This window comes from Halichoeres trimaculatus, unplaced genomic scaffold (assembly GCF_033239565.1).
Source record: "Halichoeres trimaculatus isolate MK-OKI-2021-1 unplaced genomic scaffold, fHalTri1.1 fHalTri1_scaffold_19, whole genome shotgun sequence".
Classification (NCBI taxonomy): domain Eukaryota; kingdom Metazoa; phylum Chordata; class Actinopteri; order Labriformes; family Labridae; genus Halichoeres; species Halichoeres trimaculatus.
Genome location: NW_027437197.1, coordinates 27,785,062 through 27,808,356, shown reverse-complemented (window position 1 = coordinate 27,808,356; position 23,295 = coordinate 27,785,062). Strand labels below are relative to the sequence as shown.

The following is a 23,295-nucleotide window of genomic DNA, read 5'->3' as shown; positions in this document are numbered from 1 at the left end:
TGTTTCAAACTCTGCTGTATTTCACTTTGTCACATCCACGCTGCTGAATCACTGCAGTGATTGCCTTGCAGACGAGTTTTTTCTGATTTGCTCTACTTTTCCTGCTGCCAAACAACGCGGCGTCATTTCCTCTCTACCTCTGTTGCTATGGCGTTGTTGATTACCAGCATGGAGAAGTTTCCTTTTTCCTGTAATGCGTCCCATGCCGTTAATTCCATGGGTTCGGTCAGCTGAACCTTGAATATTTAGGGGCGTGTTATGTCATTTACGATTGTTTTCAGCCGCCACATTTATCAACAGGTGATCAGGCGTATGCAATGATTGGCCCTGATACTCATGTTCCATAAATCACACGTTGACGTTGCAGTAAACTAATTTATACACCCAGATCTGTGCTGATTTGCACACAAGATTGATAAAGAGGGCCTTTGTGTGTGAGTCTATGTGTAAGTCTGTGTGTGAGTCTGTGTGTCAAAGTCTGTTTGTGAGTCTGTGTGTATGTAAGTCTGTGTGCATGAGTCTGGGTGAAAAAGTCTGTTTGTGAGTCTGTGTGTGTGTGTGAGTCTGTGTGCGTTAGTCTGTGTGCGTTAGTCTGTGTGCGTTAGTCTGTGTGCGTTAGTCTGTGTGCATTAGTCTGTGTGTGTGAGTCTGTGTGCGTTAGTCTGTGTGCGTTAGTCTGTGTGCGTTAGTCTGTGTGTGTGAGTCTGTGTGTGTGAGTCTGTGTGTGTGTGTGAGTCTGTGTGTGTGAGTCTGTGTGTGTGAGTCTGTGTGTGTGTGTGAGTCTGTGTGTGTGAGTCTGTGTGTGTGAGTCTGTGAGCGTTAGTCTGTGTGCGTTAGTCTGTGTGCATTAGTCTGTGTGTGTGTGTAAGTCTGTGTGTGTGTGTGTCTGTGTGTGTTAGTCTATCTGTGTGAGTCTGTGTGTGTGCCTGTGTGTGTGAATCTGTGCGTGTTTGTTAGTCTGTGTGTGTGTGTGTGTGTGTGTGTGTGTGTGTGTGTGTGTGTGTGTGTGTCTGTGTGTCTGTGTGTGTGTGTCTGTGTGTGCGACTCTCTACTCTATCTCTGTCCTGTCTCTGCATTTTCTCTTTTTTGTCTCTGCCTTTTCTGTGTCCTGTCTCTGTCTTGTCTCTGCCCTGTCTCTGCCCTGTCTCTGCTCTGTCTGTAGTGTGCACTGTGCTGATTACTAAGTGGAGGACCAAATACAGGAGAGAAATGAACGACCAGGACAACAAGGCCAAGTCCAGAGCAGTGGACTCACTGCTTAACTTTGAGACAGTACAAACACACTACCAGGGTTTGGGTCATTCAGGCTTTGATCTGTTGGACTTTAAGAGTGTCAGAATCTGTTTTGAGTCAGTAACCCTCTATCCATCAATACTTGTCTGATTCCCACAGGTGTAATATTACAGCGCGGAGGATTATGAGTTTCACTGCTTTGAGGAAGCCATCCTTAAATATCAGGGGAGTTCATCAGGATGAGCTCCAGATAAAAAGGGATTAACAGAAGATAGCGAGATGTAAACAGAAGATAATCAAAACATAAACAAAGATTAACAAGAGATAAACAGAAGATAAACTAAAGATAAAAGATAAACAAGAGATAAACAAAAGATAAACTAAAGATAAAAGATAAACAAGAGATAAACAAAAGATAATCAGAAGAAAAACCAAAGATAAACAAGCAATCATTGAGAAATAAACACAGAATAAACAGGAGATAACAGATAAACACAAAGAGAAAGACTGTCTTAAACAGTGTTTCTCAAAGTGGGACCCCAGGACCCCCAAGGGTCCAAGTACCATAGTTAGGGGGTCTGTGGAGTATTGTAAAAACATTAGTCAAAGTATGCTTTATCATAGAAAACCTCTTAAACTAATCAAATTAGATTTTGTTCTGATACTCCCACCTAAAGTGCCATGCCACGAGATCAACAATCATATGATTGTGACATGTTTATCACTTCATAAAGTGCAGCAACAGACAAAGGGAAAAACCTCTTAACAAAAAAAAATCTGTTTTGCTGTGCACAGACTTTTGAATTGGCAATGGCAAAAAAAAAAAAATGAAAAAATGGCACATAAAGCATGTGTTTTTGCAAGGGCTGTTTATCATTTTGTAACCTACCAAGAGGACAATTTTTCATATTTTAACCACCAAAGAAGGCAGTTTTTTATCGTATTTTTTTAACCACCCAAGGTCTGCTGAATTTCTGTTGGTTGTCTGCTTGTTGGCTGATTCTCAGCTGGTTGTCGGTTGTCTGCTGGTTGTCTGCTGATTTGCTGATTGTCAGCTGGTTGCTAGTTGTCTGTTGGTTGTCTGTTGGTTGTCCACTGGTTGTTGGTTGTCTGCTGGTTGTTGGTTGTCCGCTGGTTGTTGGTTGTCTGCTGGTTTGCTGATTCTCGGTTGGTTGCTGCTTGTTGGTTGTGTTGCAGGGCTGTGAGGGGAAGAGCTTGGCTTCTCTGGCTCTGCTGAATCAAACCCAGAACGTCATCATGGGAGCTGGTCTGTTGACTGGATCTCTGCGCCGTGCTCACCTGGTCTCTGAGGGACTAATTCAGGTAACTACAGTGACACAGATCTGCAACAACATTAGCTTAAAAAAATGAAATCTGTAAGTTTATCTTATCATAAAGATGGTTATACCTAATAAAGCAGTTTTGTTGAGGGAAACTACGGTTCTTCAGTTCTACAGTTTCATTTAGCAGACACTTTTGTCCAAAGTGACGTACAACACCAGCAAGAATTTAGACGGAAGAACACCTAGTTAGTGCGACAACAGTGCTACAAGTTATTCAGCTGCAGGTGCTGCCATTAAGTGCAAGTTTTTTTTTTTTCAATGGTGGGGGGTACAATAATCAACAAGCCATCAAACCACGATAAATTGCTGCAACCGTATACTTCAAACTTCAACAACATTCAGTAATAGTGCTAAAAAATGATAAGAGCTGAGTCTTGGACCTTCTGACTCATTCTCCCCCTGAGGGCAAAGAGGAGAAGGCTCAGATTAAGGGTCTAAGTGTTCCCTGAACAGATGAGTTTCAGACATCTCTTAAAGTAGAAAGGGACTCTGTGGATGATATAGAGTTAGGTAATTCATTCACCATTTGGGCACAACAGAGGAGAAGAGTCTGGCTAGAGATTTGGAGCCACACTGGGCTGGGAGCAGCAGGCGTCTTTCACAAGCAGAGCGTAGTGGGCTAGGAGTGTATGCCTAGATGAGGGACCTCAAGTAGGCAGGAGCCGTTCTTGTGGATGTTTTGTAAGCCAGAAGAAGATTTTTGAATTTGATTGGAGCTGCTACTGGAAGCCAGTGGAGCGAGATTAACAGCTGTGTGACGTGTGCTTCTTGGGCTGGTTAAAGACCAGACGTGCTGCTGCATTCTGGGTAATCTGCAGAGGTTTAAATGTACATGCAGGGAGGCCTGCTAGGAGGGAATTGCAGTAGTTGATGCGTGATATCACAAGGGCCTGTACCAGAAGCTGTGTGGCCTGTTCTGTCAGGTGAGGTCTGATCGTCCTGATGTTATACAGGGCATATTGACAAGACCATGAAATTGAGGCCACATGAACCTGAAAGGTCAGCTGGTCATCAATCATGACACCCAGATTTCTTGCAGAGTTTGTGGACACAGATTGATTGGATTCAAGCAGGACATTGATCTATAGTTGAACTGAGGAACAAGCAGGAAGGAAAATGAGTTCAGTTTTGGAAGGTGGCATTCCTTCATCCATGTAGAGATATCTGCCAGACACTCTGATATATGAGTCGAGACAGTTGTGTCATCAGGAGGAAAAGACAGGAAGAGCTGAGTGTCATCAGCATAGCAGTGGTAGGAGAAGTCATGAGAGCTGATCACTGCACAAAGTGAGGTAGTGTATAAGGAAAAGAGTAGGGGACCAAGCACTGAACCCTTGGGTACCCCTGTTGATAAGCCATGTGATTTAGACTCTTCTCCTCGCCATGGCACTTTGAAGGATCTGTCTGTGAGATAGGACTTGAACCAAGACAGCACAGATTCTGAGGTGCCAAGTTCAGAGAGTGTGGAGAAGAGGATTTGATGGTTAACTGTGTCAAAGGCAGCAGACAAGTCAAGCAGTAGTAGGACAGAGGACTGGCCAGCAGCTCGAGCCAGTCACAGTGATTCTGTGACTGACAGGAGTGCAGTCTCAGTGGAGTGGTCGCACCTGAAGCCAGATTGATAGGGGTCGGTCAGGTTATTTTTCAGTAGATGCTTAGAGACTTGGTTGTAGACTGTTGGCTCAAGTATTTTTGACAGGAAAGGCAGTAAGACAGGCCTGTAATTTTCAACCTGGGCTGGGTTGAGATTCGGTTTCTTAAGCAGTGGGGTGACCCGAGCTTGTTTAAAAGCCATGGGGAAGACCCCAGATTCCAAGGAGGAACTGAGAATGTGTGTGTCTGCAGGTTTGATTTGGGGTAAAATGGTCTGCAGGATGCTGGTAGGTATAGGATCAAGAGGACTTGTAGGTTTGGGGTTCAGGAGAAGTTTCAATACCTCCTCCTCACTTAAGGCAGCAAAAGAGCAGAGTGAGGCATCAGTAGCAGGTTGGATCTGACAGAGCTGGTCAGGCTCAGAGAACTGGTTGTTTGGTTGTTGATGTTTGCAGCCTTCTCACTGAAAAAGGGAGGCAAACTCACCTGGAGTCAGTGCAGTAGAGGGCTGAGCAGTTGGAGGAGAGAGTAAGGAGTTAAACGCTATAAACTGTTTTTTGTGTCAGACACTTTCCCTGTGTCCTTTCACTGACCACCTTCGAGCAACCTCAGAGCTTTTGTACCGAACAGGAAGTGATTTCATACTAAAAATGCTATGAGGAAGATCTGTTTTAATTGCACTCCCTCGCCGCCTTGTGGCCCAGGGTCTTCACACACTGTTGTAAATTACTTTAAAGTTAGGGTAGGTCAGATTGAGCAAGCAGCAGCCCTTAGGTGGCTTTTCAAACGATACAACCGAAGCAAACCCCACCCCCTCCCTCCAGGCTTCCCCCGAAACTATGCCTCCTGAACCACATGAACGTGCAGAGGCAGACGACAGCTGGAGGATGAGTAAAGGTAGCGGTGGAGAGCTTAACTGCTACATCGTTTGCGGTATTTTTTCATCAATGAAAAGGAAGCATGTCTCATTGTAATGTAAGTAAATTCACTTTACCACATTAGGAGTAGATGAAGGACTTTTGGTGCACTAGTGGTTATGCTAGCACGTCCGTCTGTGTGTGTTTATCTGATCGGTAGATAAGAAATGAGAGATTTATTATTGCCTGGCTAACAACTGCTGCTAGCCAGAGAGCTGGAAACAACAGTGAGAAGTAAAAAGTAACGATTGATTTGAGTGTTTGTGTTTGTTTAGTATTGGATCTCGTTACGTGAAGCTAAATGACCACAGAGCATACATACGCATTTTGGTACACTGTTGTTTATAGTCAGATTTTTGCATTGGGCTTATAATGTTTTGATGATAGTGCAGTTGCTTCTGGGGTTGACTATAATCCAGCGTCAAGCACCTCATCGGGTCAGAGGAGACAAGGCTGCGGTCAAAGGCATGGCAGAGGTAGACGTCTGAGAGGTAGAGCAGTGACCACGGACAGAGGCAGAGACAGAGGCTGGGGGCGTACCGCTGTCAGTGGAGCTGAGCAAGACCTCCATCCAGTCCAGAATCTGCAAGCCTGAAGGATTTCTGATGAACAGGTATAGCCTCAAATTACTTCTGATATATTTCATCTGTTTTATCTTCAACAAATTTACCTCCATTGGTAATATTCATGGTAATTAATTTAGTGTTAACTAACAAACCAGTGTATCCTAGTGTTTTTATTTTTGATCAAGCAAAATAAAAACGCTGTAATGATGATGGTTGGTGATTTCTCTATAAATGCTGATAGTGCATGTACCATACAACAATAAAGATTTTTCTTTTTTGTGTATTTTGTCGTTTTAGCTGACTGTGTTATTTGTATTCTTTCAATAGATATTTAAAACTCACAATGGTCTTTCTTTTTTTTCAAAAGGATCTAATCACTTTGAAGTAGTAACACTGAACGTAAAGATTACATCATGAAATTATTGTATGACGTGTTTTTATTAGAAAACAAACTTTGTTACAAAACAAAACATTCATGAAGTTCCACAATAAATTGTATTCTTATAAAAGAAAGGTAGACAGGTCTGTGAGTGGTGACTTGTTCATTGATTAAAATCTGAGGATGGCTGACATGACTGGAGAGCAGCGGTAAGTTCCCAGCATCCTCTAGTCAGGCAGGGGTTGTCCTGTAATAAGAACCACAAGAACATTTTTAACTAAATGCCACATTTTGAAGACATCAAACTGACTCCAAGAGTACCAACTGTGTTTACTTTCAGAGCAAAGCATCATTACCTGGAGAGTGTACAACCACTGCCTCAGATACTTATTGGCATTTACTCAATTTATCATGAGTCTTTATTTCACAGCATTTTTCTTTTGACATTTACATTTTCCCTTTAAAAAAGTATGACAAAATCATCACTAGTTCGAAGTGTCAAAAATTACTACACCAGATAAATGCAAGCCAATAAAAAAGGACTATTGATGCTGTATATTTTTCTGTCAATGTAACCATAACTCATTCATTCATGTCATGTGCTGACTCACCGAGCTCTCTGCTGAGTTGTGTCTGTAAGTGTTAGTGAGTACAGCTGACCAGAAAGGTTATTTTTACAGACAAAATGGAAAGTTGTAAAAAAAAATACGATCTCCGCAGTTCACACATAAACTCATACTGAATTACGGATATCATTGAAGTCATGTGAATTGATGTCCTCATCCAGCCCCAGTAAGGACTTACTGCAAAGAAAAAACAAACCAAAGATGTATGACATGACACAAATGAAGAGCAAGAATAAAGAGTGTTTATATTTTTAACATGAGAAACATTTGAACACAGTATGTCAATAGACTTTAAAGGTCCCATATAATGCAACTTTTCAACAAGTTCAAATAGGTCCCAGAGGTCCCAGGACAGTCAATTTGAAGATTTTTGCCTCAAAATCCAGTTATTTCCTGGACTTCAGCCACTCTGTAAAACCCCTCTCCTGAGCGCTCCTGAGAACAAGCTGTTTCTGTGGGCGTAGCTCTAAATGATAATGAGCTGCCCTGACCTCTGGTCTTAAAAAAATGAGACAGTGCTGAAGGATTACAATCTGCCATTTTCCTGAGTGTCTGCTTGAGGCTCTGGAAGTATCTGAAGTCACAGTCACACTAAGCCAAAAAATATACATTTTTGCAGCAGAAATAAAGAGATTTACAGCCTGGTACGAAAACGTCTCCCTTCTGTATCACCAATGGCACGGTCAAACTGGCCATTCAAACCGTGCCGTTCTTTAGCACGTTTGCCCCCCTGCAGCGCTGTTCCCCCAGCTGGAGAGTACGGCCAGCGGTCACACTACCCCAATATGAACCAGACTTTAGTTAGTATCACACACGCCCATGGCCCGCCTACGTCATCATGAAGCATCTGTTTACATGAAGAGAGATCTCATCAGGGTCAGCACAATGACACAGACAATTCTGCTACAACTTTAGAGACTTTTAAACTTATGGTAAATCGTTTTGGCCCGACACGGCCCCTTAACACCCCGCGTTGCTTAAAATGATTGTCGAGAGATATGCTTATGGTGATCTTATGTCATGGATCACATGCGCTGTCCGCGTGCTTATGCTCCTGCATGGAGTATGTTGAAACAATGTTACAATGTTGAACAAATACTGAACTTTGAGCCGTGTCCTGGCCACGCCCATTGAGATTCTATCAATGTTTCAATAACTTTTAATCATCAAAGGGTCTAGTATACACATGCCAAGTTTGGACTTGACCGGATCATAAACCTGGTACTAGTTCGTTCAATTATGTAGCCTATAAATCGTGAAAATCCGATGTTTAAGCCGAAATTACAATTTTCCCACTGGGAAATACCCATCATCATAAGGCACTTTTTTTTGCAGGTGGGGGCATGATAAACCTGGCCAAAAACCTGGCACTATGAGGCATATTTTTTTGTACAAGCACTGGAGGCATACATTTTTAGCTGTGACTGGATTTTGTGGTTAGGAGCTTTCACGTTTATCTCAACTGAGAAGCACGCTCTCTCTAGGTCGTCCTCAGACGAGCCTTCCATTGTTGATTCCAGTCATTCCTGTCTTCCATGCATCGGGCCAGTTGGCTGGTGCTTTGAGCTCCTGCGTCCTCTTTTAGTACCTCCAAATAGGTTAAGGTGGCGCATCCTTGTGACCGGTGCCCATGTGTTGGTTCCCATAGAACCAATTTGGAGGCTGGCAGTTCTCTGTGCCTTTGGCAGTGTCCCGTGAGTCTTATCCTCCTGGCAGCTACTTTGTTGCTCACCCTTGGAATTCCTTTGTACAGGATATTGTTGGGTAGATGTGTGTCCTTACTGATGTTCAGTACTGCATGCAGCATCCTGGTGTAGCACCCTTAAAGACTTCTGCAGGGTTGGCTTCACGGTCTAGCATTCACTGCCATAGAGTAGAACAGATTCCACTGTAGCCAAGAAGAAGCTTAGCTTGATTTGGCTGGGTAGGGTGGAGCTCCATAAACAGGTCATGCTGTTCAGCGCCCTCCATGCAAGTGCGTTTTTTGTATTATTTTTTAAGGGAAAAGCAAGAAATTGTACAGCATCTTACTTCTAGCAGTCAGCAATACTTATTCTAAGGAATGTCTGCAGTTTAAACTTAGCTGCCAGTTGTCCCTCCAGCCCCCTCAGCTTTGAGGTAGGAGAAAACAGAATCGTAAATAACAGAGTGACAGGTGACCACACTGCTTTCAATGTTTTCAAGAGTACGGGAGTTAAAGCTGGACACTGCACAATGGATGAGCTTGCTAAATAAGACCTTAAAGGATCTCTGGAGGCTGAGTAACATTCTCACATTTAAAGATGTCCTCTGACTGGCAAATGAAGACATGATCACATTACACCAGTCTCCTTCCTGAAGTGTCGGCTGACTTGCAAGTCTAGGACCAGCAATGACTGAAATAACATGAAAACACCTGAGCCTGCTCCCATTCACGATGCAACAGGTGTTGCCATTATGAACTCCAAACTGACAACTGATGCACATCTTCCAAACGTGGACCCAAGAAGGACAGCTACTGTTACTTAAAAAAAGAACAGCCAATCACCATGTTGTATTGAGGAAAGGAATGTCTTGCAGATTAGCTGGAATGCCCAACACCAGAATATGAAGCAAGCTGCCTCACCCTTGTGGGGGTGGTTTTTAGGGGTTTTTTTTTAGGAGCAGTTGATTTCCTGCAGACCTGTCAACTTACTTTGTTCAACACACCGGTGGGCCTGCGCACCATGCCTCTGGGGCCCACTGCTGCTCCGAGATCCCCTACTGATTGGCCTGGGACCTCACGGTACCCAGTTACTGTGTGTGGCCACGAGGAGGCACAGTAATTGTCTTGGTGAGGGAGAGGCTACGTACTGACCTTGGAAGACTTATGCGCTTGGCGTCCTTTACCCAAGTTGGGTTGGCCAGCGGCAGGAACTGAGGGAGGGGGATCACATGCATCTCTCTATGTCTCTCTAGCTGCTGCACTAGATGCATCCCCCCACCCTACTGGCAGAGCTCACACAATTTGGGGTTAAAGGCGTGGAAAGAATAATAAAAATCCTTAAGGTTTCAAGAGGGCCTTTGCCGCACCTGTAGTTGGTGGGCTCGGGCCCTAATAAATAAATAAAATAAAATAAAATAAAATCTGTTGAATTCTTCATGGTTCATCCATCGTCATCTGTGGAACTGACACTCTCTTTTTTCTTTGTCATTCATGACCTGGTGTCTTCAATATCCCCCCTCTGCAAAACCAGATGAGCGCTTACTCCTGACCCACAAAGGAAAAGTTATGTCAAGATCCTGTTCACCTCACGACTCCATCTCCTCTGCCAAAGATGTGGTCTCCCTCATCAACTCTACACCCCACACTCTTTCCGCAGAAGCTACCACTGCTGTTGAACTGGTTTCGCATCTCCTTTGAAATTATGGGACACTGGTCATCTTCAGCTTACGAACACTACTTTCCCCTGAGGGTGAAGGAGATAATTTCAGCTCAAAAAGCCATGAGTAACAGTCATGTATGCCATGGTGTATGTAGAATTCAAACCTCCATCAGAAGGGGTTTGCTCAGCAGTTAAAGTCACAGGATGTACATGCACCTCGGTAAGGGTCTACATTATGCTAGCTAAGGCTGTGTATAGTAGCTTGTTTTCAATTCTCTTAACTCATGTGATCCGTTCATTCACATATAACTTATCTTCAGCTCTGATCGGTTAAAATGCACGCTTGCATCGTAAAATTCCCTGAGTCAACAGCATGCTGCTGATTCACATATCATCATATCATATCATCACACATCAGATTACTGTAGAATGGCCTCTTTAGGATGCATGCTTGCATCATAAAATTTCTCTGGGTCATCGGCATGTTTGCTGTTTCACATAGATGTTATTTACATATCACTTAAAGTTAGAATGACCTGACAGTAGGATGCATGCTGCATCATTATTTTCTCAGGGTCTACAGCATGCCTGCTGTAACACATAGTTTTATTTATGACCACTGTAATTTATTTCTGGGTTTACACATAGTTTCCACGTAACTTTGATTAGTTACATAGCAGATTATGGAAGTATGACCTCTTGACCCATGTAGGATGTATGCTGCATTACAGGATTTTGCAGAGGTCTCCAGCATGCCTGCTGTAAAACATAATTCTAGTATCATATCATTTAACTGGAGCATAACCCAATTAGGACACCTGCTGTATCATAGGGTTCTTTGGGGGGTATACTTGCTGTAACAGGTTTTAAAGCTCTCATCTTGCATGTTGCCTTTACAATGCTTGCTCGCACATCAGTACTCCACCATTCATTGCAGCATGCAGTTCAAATTGGTGTTTGGCTCAGTTGTTTTTTGGGGGTTTTGCAATGCACTCCCTGGAAAGCAGAGCTTTAACGCCAATTCTAACTGTATCCATTTGGCAATAAGTGGTTCAATGTATGACAAGAGTGTTCCTTGACTGAAATGGAGCTAGCGTAAGTTCATGCAGGACACAGAGGTCATATGCCCAGCTTGGATCACCTGACAAGATGATGTTCAATCTCTAAACCCTCTCAGCCAATCACAGCGTGTGTCTAACGTCAAGCCAGTGCATTTAAATCAGGTCTGCACTCGGTTTATTCCTGCTACCTCTTTGCTACCCAGCTGCTGCTGTCTTAATAATTCCTCCTCCACCCCAGCCTTCTCCTATTAAGACTCTGTATGTGTCCTATTGATATGTCTGCATCCTTTTAATCTGTATGTACGTATGGGGGTTTGCTATGCACTCCCTGGAAAGCTCGAGCAGGCTGCTCGGCTAATTCAGGGAGGACTCTGAAAAGCAGAGCTGTAACGCCAATTCTAACTGTATCCATTTGGCAATAACTGGTTCAATGTATGACGAGAGTGTTCCTGACTGAACTAGATCCTGAGCATTATGGAACGGAAAAGTCAAGTGGACCCCAAAAAATTTCACCTGCGCTCAGCCGGAGGATCCGATTGGCCGTCCGTCAAAACACAGGGTGGTCCTTGACCCAAATTACGGCCCTTACTGGTGTCTAAAAAATCTAACCTTGACGGTCCAGATGACTTCCAACATTACTGGCTTGACAAAAAGATCCCGCAGAGATGTTTTCTACCTGGCACAGTGGAGAGGGGTCCATTATGATCTGGGGTTTTTTCATTCAGTGAACACTGGAGCTTCAGGTGGAGCAGGGTGGTCAAACGGCGGCTGGTTATGTGCAGATGTTGCAGCGGGCATCCCTCATGACTGAGGGCCCTGGTCTGTGTGGTAACAGCTGGTTTTTCAACAGGACAACGTTCACAATGTTGGCTTGATGAAGGACTTCTTCAGGGAGAATAACATCAGTCTTTGGGACCATCCTATGTCAGCATGATCTCCTGGTTTAAATCCAATAGAGAACATTTGGGATGGATGGCAAGGGAAATTTATAAAAATGGTCATCAGTTCCAGACAGTTGAAGCCCTTTGGGAAGCCATTGCACCACTTGGAGCAATGTTCTTAAAAGCTTCCTGGAAACACTCGCATCAAGCATGCCCAAACAAATTTTTGGGATTATTAATGAGAAGGGTAGAGCTACTCATTACTGAGTCCTACTGAGAAAAACTTTTGTTCTGGTTTGGAAAGATTTTTGTAAATTTTTGAGCGATGGTCTTAAACTTTTGATCTGCTGATAGACAGCCTATTTCAGTTGACCTGTTGTTTTCAATAAATTACTTTTTCAAAGTGCTTTTTGTCACACTCTCCCTTCTTTCTTTTGCATGTTGTAGCTCTACTTAAAACCTCATTAAGATCCAAATGTGCAAAAGGTAAATTCAAGCAATTTTTCAACTGGTCTTAAAATTTTGGTCAGGTCTGTATTAGTAAACCTATAAATTAACACACAGAGATTTTATGTTCAAAGTAAAACTATAGTTTAGTTTAAATTTCTGTCCACTGAACCTCTGTCCACTAAATATCTGTCAACCATGGGCTGTCCACTGAACCTACGACCTCTGAAAATCTGTCCACCAAATGTCTGTTGAGTAAATGTCTGTCCACTGAACATCTGTCCAGAGAACATCTGTTCAGAGAACATCTGTCTACTGAATGTCTGTCTATTGAATGTGTGTCCTCTGAACATTTGTCCACTAAATGTCTGTCCACTGAACGACTGGCCCCTGACTGTCTGTCCCCTGAACATCTGTCCACTGAAAGTGTGTCTACTAACTGTAGGTCCACTGAACAGCTGTCCAGTTAATGGCTGTATACTAAATATCTGTCCACTGATCTTTGTCAACCCAATGTCTGTCCACTTTATATATCTGTCAACTGAATGACTGGCCCCTGACTGTCTGTCCTCTGAATATCTGTCAACTATTCACTTTCCACTGAACTTTTGACCTCTTAACATCTGTCCACTGAATGTCTTTCCATTGCATGCCTGTCTACATGTCTGTCCACATGTTGATGTCTTCCATCTACTTACTGTTTTCTCATGAACCGGTGACCCGTGATCATCCATCAGTTTGTGTTATTCAGGTTGAAAAATGTTTTTTTTTTTTTTTTTTTTTCTAGTGGTTAACACCCTCACGTGACCTGACAAACTACTGTACTCTGCAGCATTTCTGATGTCAAGATGTGTGCAGTTGTAATTGTTTCAGGTGTTATTATGTCTTCCTGTCCTTTCCTTCCTGATGGTAACACCTCCTGTGTGTGTGTGTGTTTTGTTTGTGTGTGCAGGTTAATTCAGAGCTTGTTCGTAGACATGGAGAGCATGCTGGATCTGCTGATGGAGCAGAGAGGTGGGTCATAGTGTAAAAGGTCCACCTGATGGGTTCAGGTGATCAGAGTTTAACCTGGAGCTGCTTTGATCCACTTTATTAAAGTTTTATTGAACTATAACCGTGAGGATGAATTAAAGCCAGAGAAAGAAAATCAAGTTGTTCTGACATTAAACCCTTTAGGTGCACTTTGAAGACCTTTTTGTAATGGTTTATTGTACTTATGAGCTAGCTAACTGAGTATTATTCCTGTAAAAAATGATAAACTGTTAGCTGCAGGAATGATCAGTCTTCTTAAATCACACCTGATAGTCTCTATAGTCTCTATAAAGAGCTCAAAGTAATTTAAGGTCAATATAACCATGGGTGGAGCATTCTGTGTATAATTTAATCTGAATCTGATAATCACTCATCTGTGTGATGAAATGAATTCTCATGATGTCTCTCTGATCAGCGTCAGCCAGCTGAGAACAGAGAAACTCACTCAGTCAGAGGTCAGAGGATTAGAAGGTCAACAAGTGTTTGTGTGTGACTTTTGTGTGTTTGTGTGTGTATCAGCACACACACACACATCCTGAAACACAGAGTGTGCGTGTTCGTCAGCGAGTGTTCGTCTGACTTTTGTGTGTGTTTCGGTGGGAAAAGGCGTCCTCCGGCTGCTCACTAAAGGCTCCTACATTCACAGGCCCTTGATATGGTAAACAGCCAAATGAATGCAAACAAAAGCATTAGAGCACCTTCAAAACACAGCGGCCCCTTCTCTAGCTTGGGAAGCTGCAGGCGAGGGAAGGAGGAGGAGGAGGAGGGGGAGGAGGAGGTCAGAGGAAAGGAGCAGGGCAGAGCTTAGATTAAGGCTCTTTTATGTATGAATCTAAGTTTATTGGAAATTCAAATATACGGACTAAATGACAGAAAAGGGAGAAATAAAGGTTGAAGGAAATGTGAAGACATGAGGGAGAGGAGGAGGAAGAGGAGGAGACAATGAAAATGAACTTTTAAATTTTTTAGTAATAAGAGTAAAAGCTGCCTTTTTCTCCTTCCATCTTCCTGCTTCTGTCTTTCATCTTCCTCCTTTCATCTTTCCCATTCCTCCTTGCATCTTCCTCCTTCCATCTTCAATCTGCCATTTACCTTTTTGACTTGCTGACTTCTATCTTCCTCCTCTCCTCCCTTCTCCTCTCAGGTGCAGGATGCAGAGGATGCCGAGGACCTGCAGCTGGGGTCATGTTAGGGGTTTGACAGAGTGTGTTTCAGCTATGTTCCTGGGTGTGTATCCAATAGTGTTGCTTTAGTCAACGAAAATTATGACTAAATATCAACGTCAACGAACCTTTATCACGTGACGGAAACGGGAGGAGACGGGACGTGAATGGTGGTCATGTGACTAAAACTATAATTGAATATATAATGTAATATTGTTGACGAATGAAAACGGGACTAAATGTGGTTTACAAGACGAAAACTCTGCGAATATACGTTAGGGCTGCAACGATTAGTCGACGTCGACGAAAAAAATTAATCGATGCAAATTTTAACAGTAGACGCGTCGTATTATTGTTTTTATTGTCGTTGTCACATGGTGAAATCAAATACCAGGGGGTAATACTCATTTATAACATCAGTTCACAGCATGAGGTGCTGTGTTATTGGATACTTTTATGGGAAAAGATCACTGAGTTCATACTTGAGGAATATTGAGGAAAAATCTCCACTCCCAGAGAGCGCTGTGCGCTGACGGAGGCTCTGCATCTCCGGCTTGGACAGCCTGACAGCTCCCGGAGTTTAGCGTTTGATAACGTGATTTAGAGAGTCTCCACTCTCTGTTACAGACAGTTTTTCAGGATCTGAGTCACAAACTAGTGTCAAAACTCCCCTAACTTTTGACAAGAGAGGTCATTTATCAGTCTCAAGCTCACACAGCACCGGTAACACTCAGCGGGGAGGAGGAGGGACGGACTGCGAATGAGCGAAATAGCGCATTTAGGCCCTGTTTACACGACGCCGAAAACGGTCGATTCCGCAAACATTTCGTTGCGTTTTGGCCTTCCGTTTAGACGAGACCACGTTGCGTTTTCAGTGAAAACGCAAACTTTTGAAAACGCTCCCCAGAGTGGAAAGATCTGAATCCGCTCCTCCATTCAGCTTCGTGTAAACACAGAGCGGAGCGTCTCAGGGTGAAACGCTGACGTCACCGCAAGCGCACTCGCAGTTTCAGGGGAAGGCTCCGCGCTCAGCCACATTTCCAGTTGAGCCAGTAGTTGGCGGTAATACGTGTTATGGTTGGATTGCCGACCGTCTCACACAACAAAACGGCAGAAAAAGAAAGAGCAGAAGAGGAGACTTCTCCTCCTGGAGTCGTATGAACGCGGATCGTTTTCACGCTGTCCTCATGTAAACGCAGGTGGCTTTTGAAAACGCAAAGGAAGAATCGTTGCGGGAGTCTCCGTGTAAACGGGGCATTAGAGAAACGAAACTAAACGCGTTGTTATCAGACGGGATCAAACAGAGAGCAAAGCAAGCCCCAATAAACAAATCAACACTAGAAAACAAGCACAAAGTCACTAATAAGTGGTCTGTCCAACACTGCTACAACATCTTCATTTCCCTGTTACCTGCTTCATTCATTTTGAGATTTAGCCTATTTATTTTTTTGTATAGCCTAGTACTAATATTTTTTATGTCATCATGAATGAAATAAAGACAAACAAACAAACAAACATGACACAGGGCTGACCAATCAGAGGAGAGAACCTAACTCTGGGTAAATGCAGTGAAAATGCAACACACAGGTTGAATTATAAAGGTCTGCACATTTTAAAGGCCAAATTAGGTTAAAACTAATCGTGATTAATCGACTAATCCAAAAAATAATCGATATAGTCAACACTAAAAATAATTGTTAGTTGCAGCCCTAATATAAGTCTTCATTTTCGTTAACCAAAACGAGATGGGACGTAATGTCATTGCGTTATTTATCACTTTTATCTTGTATCATTTCCATTTCCTGGGTCCCAATTCAGTGGCTGCATCAGGTCGTACTGCGCAGACGCAGGTGACGTCACTTCCTCTATCCCCCCACCCGTGCGGCATTATGTGGAGGCCGGAGCTACGGATAGTAAAGTATAATGACAACTGAAGAAACGAAGTTAAGTCTGACACACATTCAAATCAGAGCATCTTCCGTGTCTGGAATTGAATGTATTCTTGAGTCTATAAGGTAACAATAATATAATCATAAGATATCCATGTTTGACTTGTGAAATGGATGACTTAGAGAAAATTTTAGTTACATCTACTCCATACTGAGTACTTGTACTAAATTAAGTGGGTTAAGTAGAATTGCATTGCTCAAAAGAGATGAGATTAAAGTACAATCTTCATTGACTAAAACTAGACTAAAATGTCATCAGTTTTCATTGACTAAAACTATACAAAAATAATCATGGATAATTCTGACTACAATAAGACTAAAATGCTTAGCCTTTTAGTCAACTGAAACTTGACTTGACTAAAAGGAGTATAAATGTGACTAAAACTAATAAAAACTAAAATAATAGTTTGACACAAAGACTAGACTAAAACTAAAATTAAAACAGGTCGCCAAAAACAACACTAGTATCCAACAGAGTAAAGGCTGTTCATGTTCAGAGTTAGGTCAGCTCAGAGCCTTTCATTTTGAAAGATTAGTTCAGGCATATGAAGGTTGGCTCAGCTGGTTTCCATCTCTTTCTGCCTGTGATGAAGAAAATTGATCAGTTTGACTAATCAGAGTCTCTGATTGGCCTCTGTAGTGATACCCCAGGCCCACACTGAATCCGGTGCAGGTCTGGTGCGGCTCCCGCATGCAATCCCTATCATTAAAATCGCTGTTGTAGACTCACATTAGCCCCGTGAGGTGCGAGTCTGGTTGCGGGAGCTGTGCGGCACAACGGAAAGAATCCGTGAAGATCCGTTGTTTTTCCAAATAAAATCAGTGTACAAACAATTGTTACCTGACTCTTCTTTGACAGCACAGTCACAATAGTATTAAATGCAAACATTACATCACACCCGGTGACACAAGGTCCCAAAAGTGAGCAGCACAGCTTCTCCTCACTCATTTTGAAGACAACAACGGACGACGAGAGACTCATCCTTGAAGTGGAAAGTCATTCCATTTTATATGATATATCGCATCCTTTTTATAAGGATAATACAAGAAAAGAAAGAGTAATGTTATTTAAAATAAACATTAGAGGAATAAAGGTTTGTGTAATTACTCATTGTAGAAGGATATAACGATTCCAACAGCACTTGGCAACACAAGCGTGCAGTGTTACAGGCAAATACGTTTAGCTTGTTCTCGCGCCAAGTCCAGACAAAAACGTGAACCCACGTGAGCTTTTACTATCGCGAGTGCCACACAGAGCGTTATGGTTATAATCCAGCTGTGGTTTACCTGCACACAGAGCGTCCTGGTTATGATCCAGGTGTTGCTTACTTGCACACAGAGCATCATGGTTATGATCCAGGTGTTGCTTACTTGCACACAGAGCATCATGGTTATAATCCAGCTGTGGTTTACCTGCACACAGAGCATCATGGTTATGATCCAGGTGTGGTTAATTGCACACAGAGCATCATGGTTATGATCCAGGTGTGGTTACATATACCTAGAGCGTTATGTTGTGATCCAGGTGTGGTAACATGCACCCAGAGCGTCCTGGTTATGATCCAGGTGTGGTTACATGCACACAGAGCATCCCTGTTATGACCCAGGTGTGGTTTGCCAGCACACAGAGTGTCCCTGTTTTTATCCAGGTGTGGTTTACCCGCACACAGAGTGTCCCTGTCATGATCCAGGTGTGGTTTATTGCACACCACAGGATTCAGTAAAGCTGAAGAAACTCTGGAGCTGGTTTTCAGCTTCCTCAGAGCTTGACTCTTCTGTCAGACAGACTCTTTGTAGTCGTACTGCTCTTTGTGTGCCTCTGATCAGCCTTTGCCTCCTCTTTTCTGGCACTTTCTCCTTGTGCTGGTGCATTTAAGAATTAAATTTCTTTCTCTGCAGACAAACTGACCTGGTCAAGATCTGCTCAGTTTGAGGCGTGACTGGGAAAACATTAGTTATGATTACACACTGCTTAAATAAATATTTATGGATTGTTGTGTATAAGAGCAGAGCCTCAAAAAAAAAAAAAAAGAAATAAGGAAAAGATTACAACACATTTCAGAAACACAAGACGTCACATCAGACCGCAAACAAGAGAGGGAAGAAACAGGTTTAAGTTCAGTGTGTGTGTGTATGTGTGTGTGAGTGTGTGTGTGTATGTAGGTGGGTCCATCTGGATCAAGGAAAACCTCAATTCTGCATGTTCTGTTCAGGTTTTATGACCCTCAGAGGGACAGCATCAGCATCAACGTGCAAGACGTCTCCAAGGTAAAAAAGGAAAAACAAAATAAAAAACCCCAACAACAATCACCACAACAAAGACAGGAGAGGTGTCCATCAGCTGTGACCTGATGGTCAGGTGGCTTGATGACATCATTCAGGTGGTGGTGATGCAGAGAAACTCTGACAGGATGTTTTCCTGTTTCCCTTGTTCCAGAGGAGAACAGCTGTATTTTCTGTGTCCTTGTGTTTCTCTGAACAAACCGTCAAACATTTCCCAGCATGCCCGTCAGCCCCTCTAACAACGTCCCCGCCCCCCTTCATCTTTTCATTCCTCCTTTCATCTCTCTATCAGGGCCACTTCCTGCTTTTGGCTCACGCACCTCTCTCACTTACACACACACACACACACACACACACACACACACACACACACACACACACACACACACACACACACACACACACACACACACACACACACACACACACACACCACACACACAGCTGGGCCGAGTGTGTGAGCTCCGGTCACCCTGTGAATAAATCATAGTAAAAGGTTTCTGAATAATGCAGCAATAAGTCCAGACACCAGATGTGTGTGTGTGTGTGTGTGTGTGTGTGTGTGTGTGTGTGTGTGTGTGTGTGTGTGTGTGTGTGTGTGTGTGTGTGTGTGTGTGTGTGTGTGTGTGAAGACAGCTTGTTTATTGCAGTTGTTGTTAAAAGTAACTGTATGAGTTTCCAAAAGCCCTAATTAAACACACACACACACACACACACACACACACACACACACACACACACACACACACACACACACACACACACACACACACACACACACACACACACACACACACACACACACACACACACACATACACCTGCTCTGGTGTGACAGATGTGTGTTTTGGGGCTGTTGGTGATTATTTGGATGTTTGTTTATCATTACGCAGCAGGAGAGTGGCTTCATCAACACACACACTCACACACACACTCACACATGTTGTGGAGGTCGTTTGTTTTATTAAAGGCAGACATTAATCAGTGTGAGAGGGGAAGTGATAAAACTACGTCACTCAAACACAAACTATTCTCTCTGTTCCTTTTCAGCCTGGTATTTAAAGCCCTGATCATCCCCTGCCTCTTATAATCAAAGGGTTAATTTTCCTCAAGAAAACAGAAATGTTTCAGGAACTCAGAGACACAAAGTTGAGCTCCATACTGTAACCCCAGCTCAAAATCACAAGGGTTTGTTTACACGAGGTGGCTCTTTGGTCAGAGAATGACACGGTGCTGTTGTTATACATTAATGGTTTCTGCGTGGACAGCAGCAGCTGGACGGATCTGTGACCTTAGTCCTGCAGAGCGTGGAGATGTGGAGCAGAATAGGTATAGAGGAGCAAAGGGGTGGAGGTGTGTAGAAGAAGAGGTATAGAGGAGCAAAGGGGTGGAGGTGTGTAGAAGAAGAGGTGTGGATGAGAAGAGGAGTGCTGCAGAGATGGTTTGGTGTTAAAAAACAGAGAGAAATCAAGGACAAAGTTGCAGTCCACCCTCTTCGTAACATCCCTTCTGTAACAACACTTCTTCTCTGTAAAGTCCCCTTTGTAAAGCCCCCTCTGTAAAGTCCCCTTTGTAAAGCCCCCTCTGTAAAGTCCCCTCTGTAAAGTCTCCTCTGTAAAGTCCCCTCTGTAAAGTCTCCTCTGTAAAATCCCCTCTGTAAAGTCCCCTCTTTAAAGTCCCCTCTGTAAAGTCTCCTCTGTAAAGTCCCTCTGTAACAACCCCTCTGTAAAGTCCCCTCTGTAAAGTCTCCTCTGTAAAGTCCCCTCTGTAAAGTCCCCTCTGTTAAGTCCCCTCTGTAAAGTCCCCTCTGTTAAGTCTCCTCTGTAAAGTCCCCTCTGTTAAGTCCCCTCTGTAAAGTCCCCTCTGTTAAGTCTCCTCTGTAAAGTCTCCTCTGTTAAGTCTCCTCTGTAGAGTCTCTATTATAAAGACCCCTCTGTAAAGCCCCCTCTGTAATGCCCCCCTACTAAGTTCTGTCTGTAGCACCCTGTCTGTAACACCCCCTCTGGAAAGTCCCCTCTCTAACATGAACTGTCTGTAGCACCCTGTCTGTAACACCCCCTCTGGAAAGTCCCCTCTCTAACATGAAGCCCTGACAGACGTGTGGTTCTTCAGGAGAGCTGTGGGTCTAATGAAGCAGGTTAAGTTTTCCCTTTGCTCAGAGAGAGAGGATGTTTAAATCCTGCAGCTTTAACACATCTGCCTCACATGTTGGCTGCTGTCCCTGGATTAAATGGGCCCTACTCGTCATGCTTTACTCTATAAATACTTTTTAAATGTGTCACCTTCTTTCCCTTGAAATTTTCCATGTAACAAAGCTTCACAGGTTAACTCTTCACCTGCTGGAATCTGACCTCCAGGTGAGACAGGCTGCCTGGATGCAGGTATCTTTGTGAGGTGTGTGGTGTGCGTTTCCTTCAGGCCTGTTCTCTCTGTAAGGCAAAGATGATGATGGCTGACTGTAATGAGTTACTTTAGGCTGTGATTCTGTTCTGCTCATGCACATGTTCCTTCTTTGATTTCACTTGAAGATTTTATGCTTGTTGAACACATCTGTGCTCAGATTAAAGCTCTGTTCTTCCTGCAGTTCAAAGAGGGACCCATGATTATGAAATGTTCTTTAGTCGATCACAGCAAAGTGGGAGAAATTAAGAAATAAGGAACTGTGAAGATTAAAGAGAGCAGATCCCAGTCTGTGATTCAGCTCCTGGTTTAATGTGCTAAGGTGTGTCCAGGTCTTTACCCTGTGCTGAGGCCACAACTCGGCCTGGTCTGGTCCTCTGCCGCCCTGTTTGTCCCTCATCTGGACGCCACATGGAGCTAAGCCCTGATGAGTGGGACCGTGCTGCCCCTGCACAGCAGGCTGACGGCTTATTACTCAATGCCGGAGTCGTTCATCTGAGAGCTTTAAGGTGACCGTCAGAGTCCGCCCTTTATTTATTGGATCAAACAGCAGTTTGAGTTTAGCTCTGTTCCCCTTAAAGCGTGCTCTCAATCACAGCTGATGATGGACCTGTTTTTGGTGGTTTTGTCTGACAGCCCTCCCTGTTTGTCACTGAATGTTCTCAGACCACAAGAATCCGTTTTCATCAGAGACACCGAGCCAGGTCAGAGAGGGTCAGGGCCAAAAACACAGGGTCAGAGAGGGTCAAAGTCAAAGCAGGACACAGAGCTGGACACAGAGGGCTGAGAGGGTCAGAGAGGGTTGGGGCAAGAAACACAGGGTCAGAGAGGGTCAAAGTCAGAGCGGGAAACAAAGCAGGACACAGAGTGGGACAGAAAAGGTCAAAGGGAGTCAGAGCAGGTCAATGAGGAACACAGAGAGTCAGAGCCAGACACAAATCCAGACACAGAAGGTAAGAGAGGGTCAGAGCAGGACACAGAGAGTCAGAGCTGGTGAGTGCAGGTCAGACCGGAATACACAGAGTCAGAGAGGGTTACAGAGGGTCAGAGAGGGTCAGACTGAGACACAGTGCATTGAAAAGAGTCAGAAAGAGACACAGAGGATCAATGAGGGTCAGAGAGGGACGGTGAGGAACACAGAGGGCCGGAGTCAATCAGAAACGGTCAGAGCCAGAAACAAATCAGGTCACAGAAGGTCAAAGAGGGTCAGATCGGGTCAGAGCCAGACACAGAGGGTTTGAGCTGGTCAGTGTGGGTCTGACCAAGATCCATAGGGTCAATGAGAGTTGAGGTGAGACACCATGCATCAGAGAGGGTCAGCCTGGTACAGAGAGGTTTGTTTAGCTGCAGATCATTTCATTAACACACCATAGGAGGTGCACCCCTTTTATTTAGGATGTGAGGGTTTTCAGTTTTGTATAATTAGGGGCAAAGTTGGCATGATGTAGCTGTTAGCCAGGACTCTAAAGGCCTAAAGAGACTTGTCCTCTTCCTAGTCAGCTTCACAGTGACTGCCGAGCTTCAGAATCCAGTTCAGTCAGGACCATTTTGTCAAAATTATCTTTATTAACTTGCACAATTTACATTTGGCGGTATGGTTCCATTCTGGGGCTCCCTGCTCTTCCACGCGCTTGCGTGGAAAGCCTGAGGCAGGAAGAGCACAGCTTCCTGCTCATCATGAGCCATCATGAACGACATAAACAGGGAGTCCAGCTGCAAAATAAAAAAACCCCAAAACAACCACACCAGCAATGTCATATTATCTGCACAGAAATGTCAAGAAGCTATTTAGGGTTGAAATTATTATTGCTTTTATTAACCTTTTTACTTATTTACTTGCCTTTGAATTTAAATAGGGAATAAGCCTCACATAACCCTTTAGCCTGATAAAAGAGAAAGATTAAACAATCGTACCTAAAAACGATTGTTTATTACATCAGATGAAATTACAATGAAAGGCTCATGGCTTTTTCAGCATAGGATGGCTTTGTTGCCAGGGTGCAGATAACATTCAAAAGCTGAGGAAGACCATCAGCCCATGGCTTTTAGGGTGGATACAGGAGCAACCATAGCCGCTG

At 43.6% G+C, this 23,295-nt stretch overlaps 1 protein-coding gene across 1 annotated transcript in view; it reads left to right on the top strand.

Moving 5' to 3' along the window:
• The window catches only part of abcb6b (ATP binding cassette subfamily B member 6 (LAN blood group) b), a 53,993-nt gene that overhangs the window by 9,348 nt on the left and 21,350 nt on the right, over positions 1–23,295 (top strand). The window contains 5 exon segments of the mRNA XM_074695374.1: positions 1,163–1,272; positions 2,431–2,556; positions 13,343–13,404; positions 18,060–18,225; positions 18,698–18,802. Of these exon segments, the coding sequence (XP_074551475.1) occupies positions 1,163–1,272; positions 2,431–2,556; positions 13,343–13,404; positions 18,060–18,225; positions 18,698–18,802 (569 nt within the window).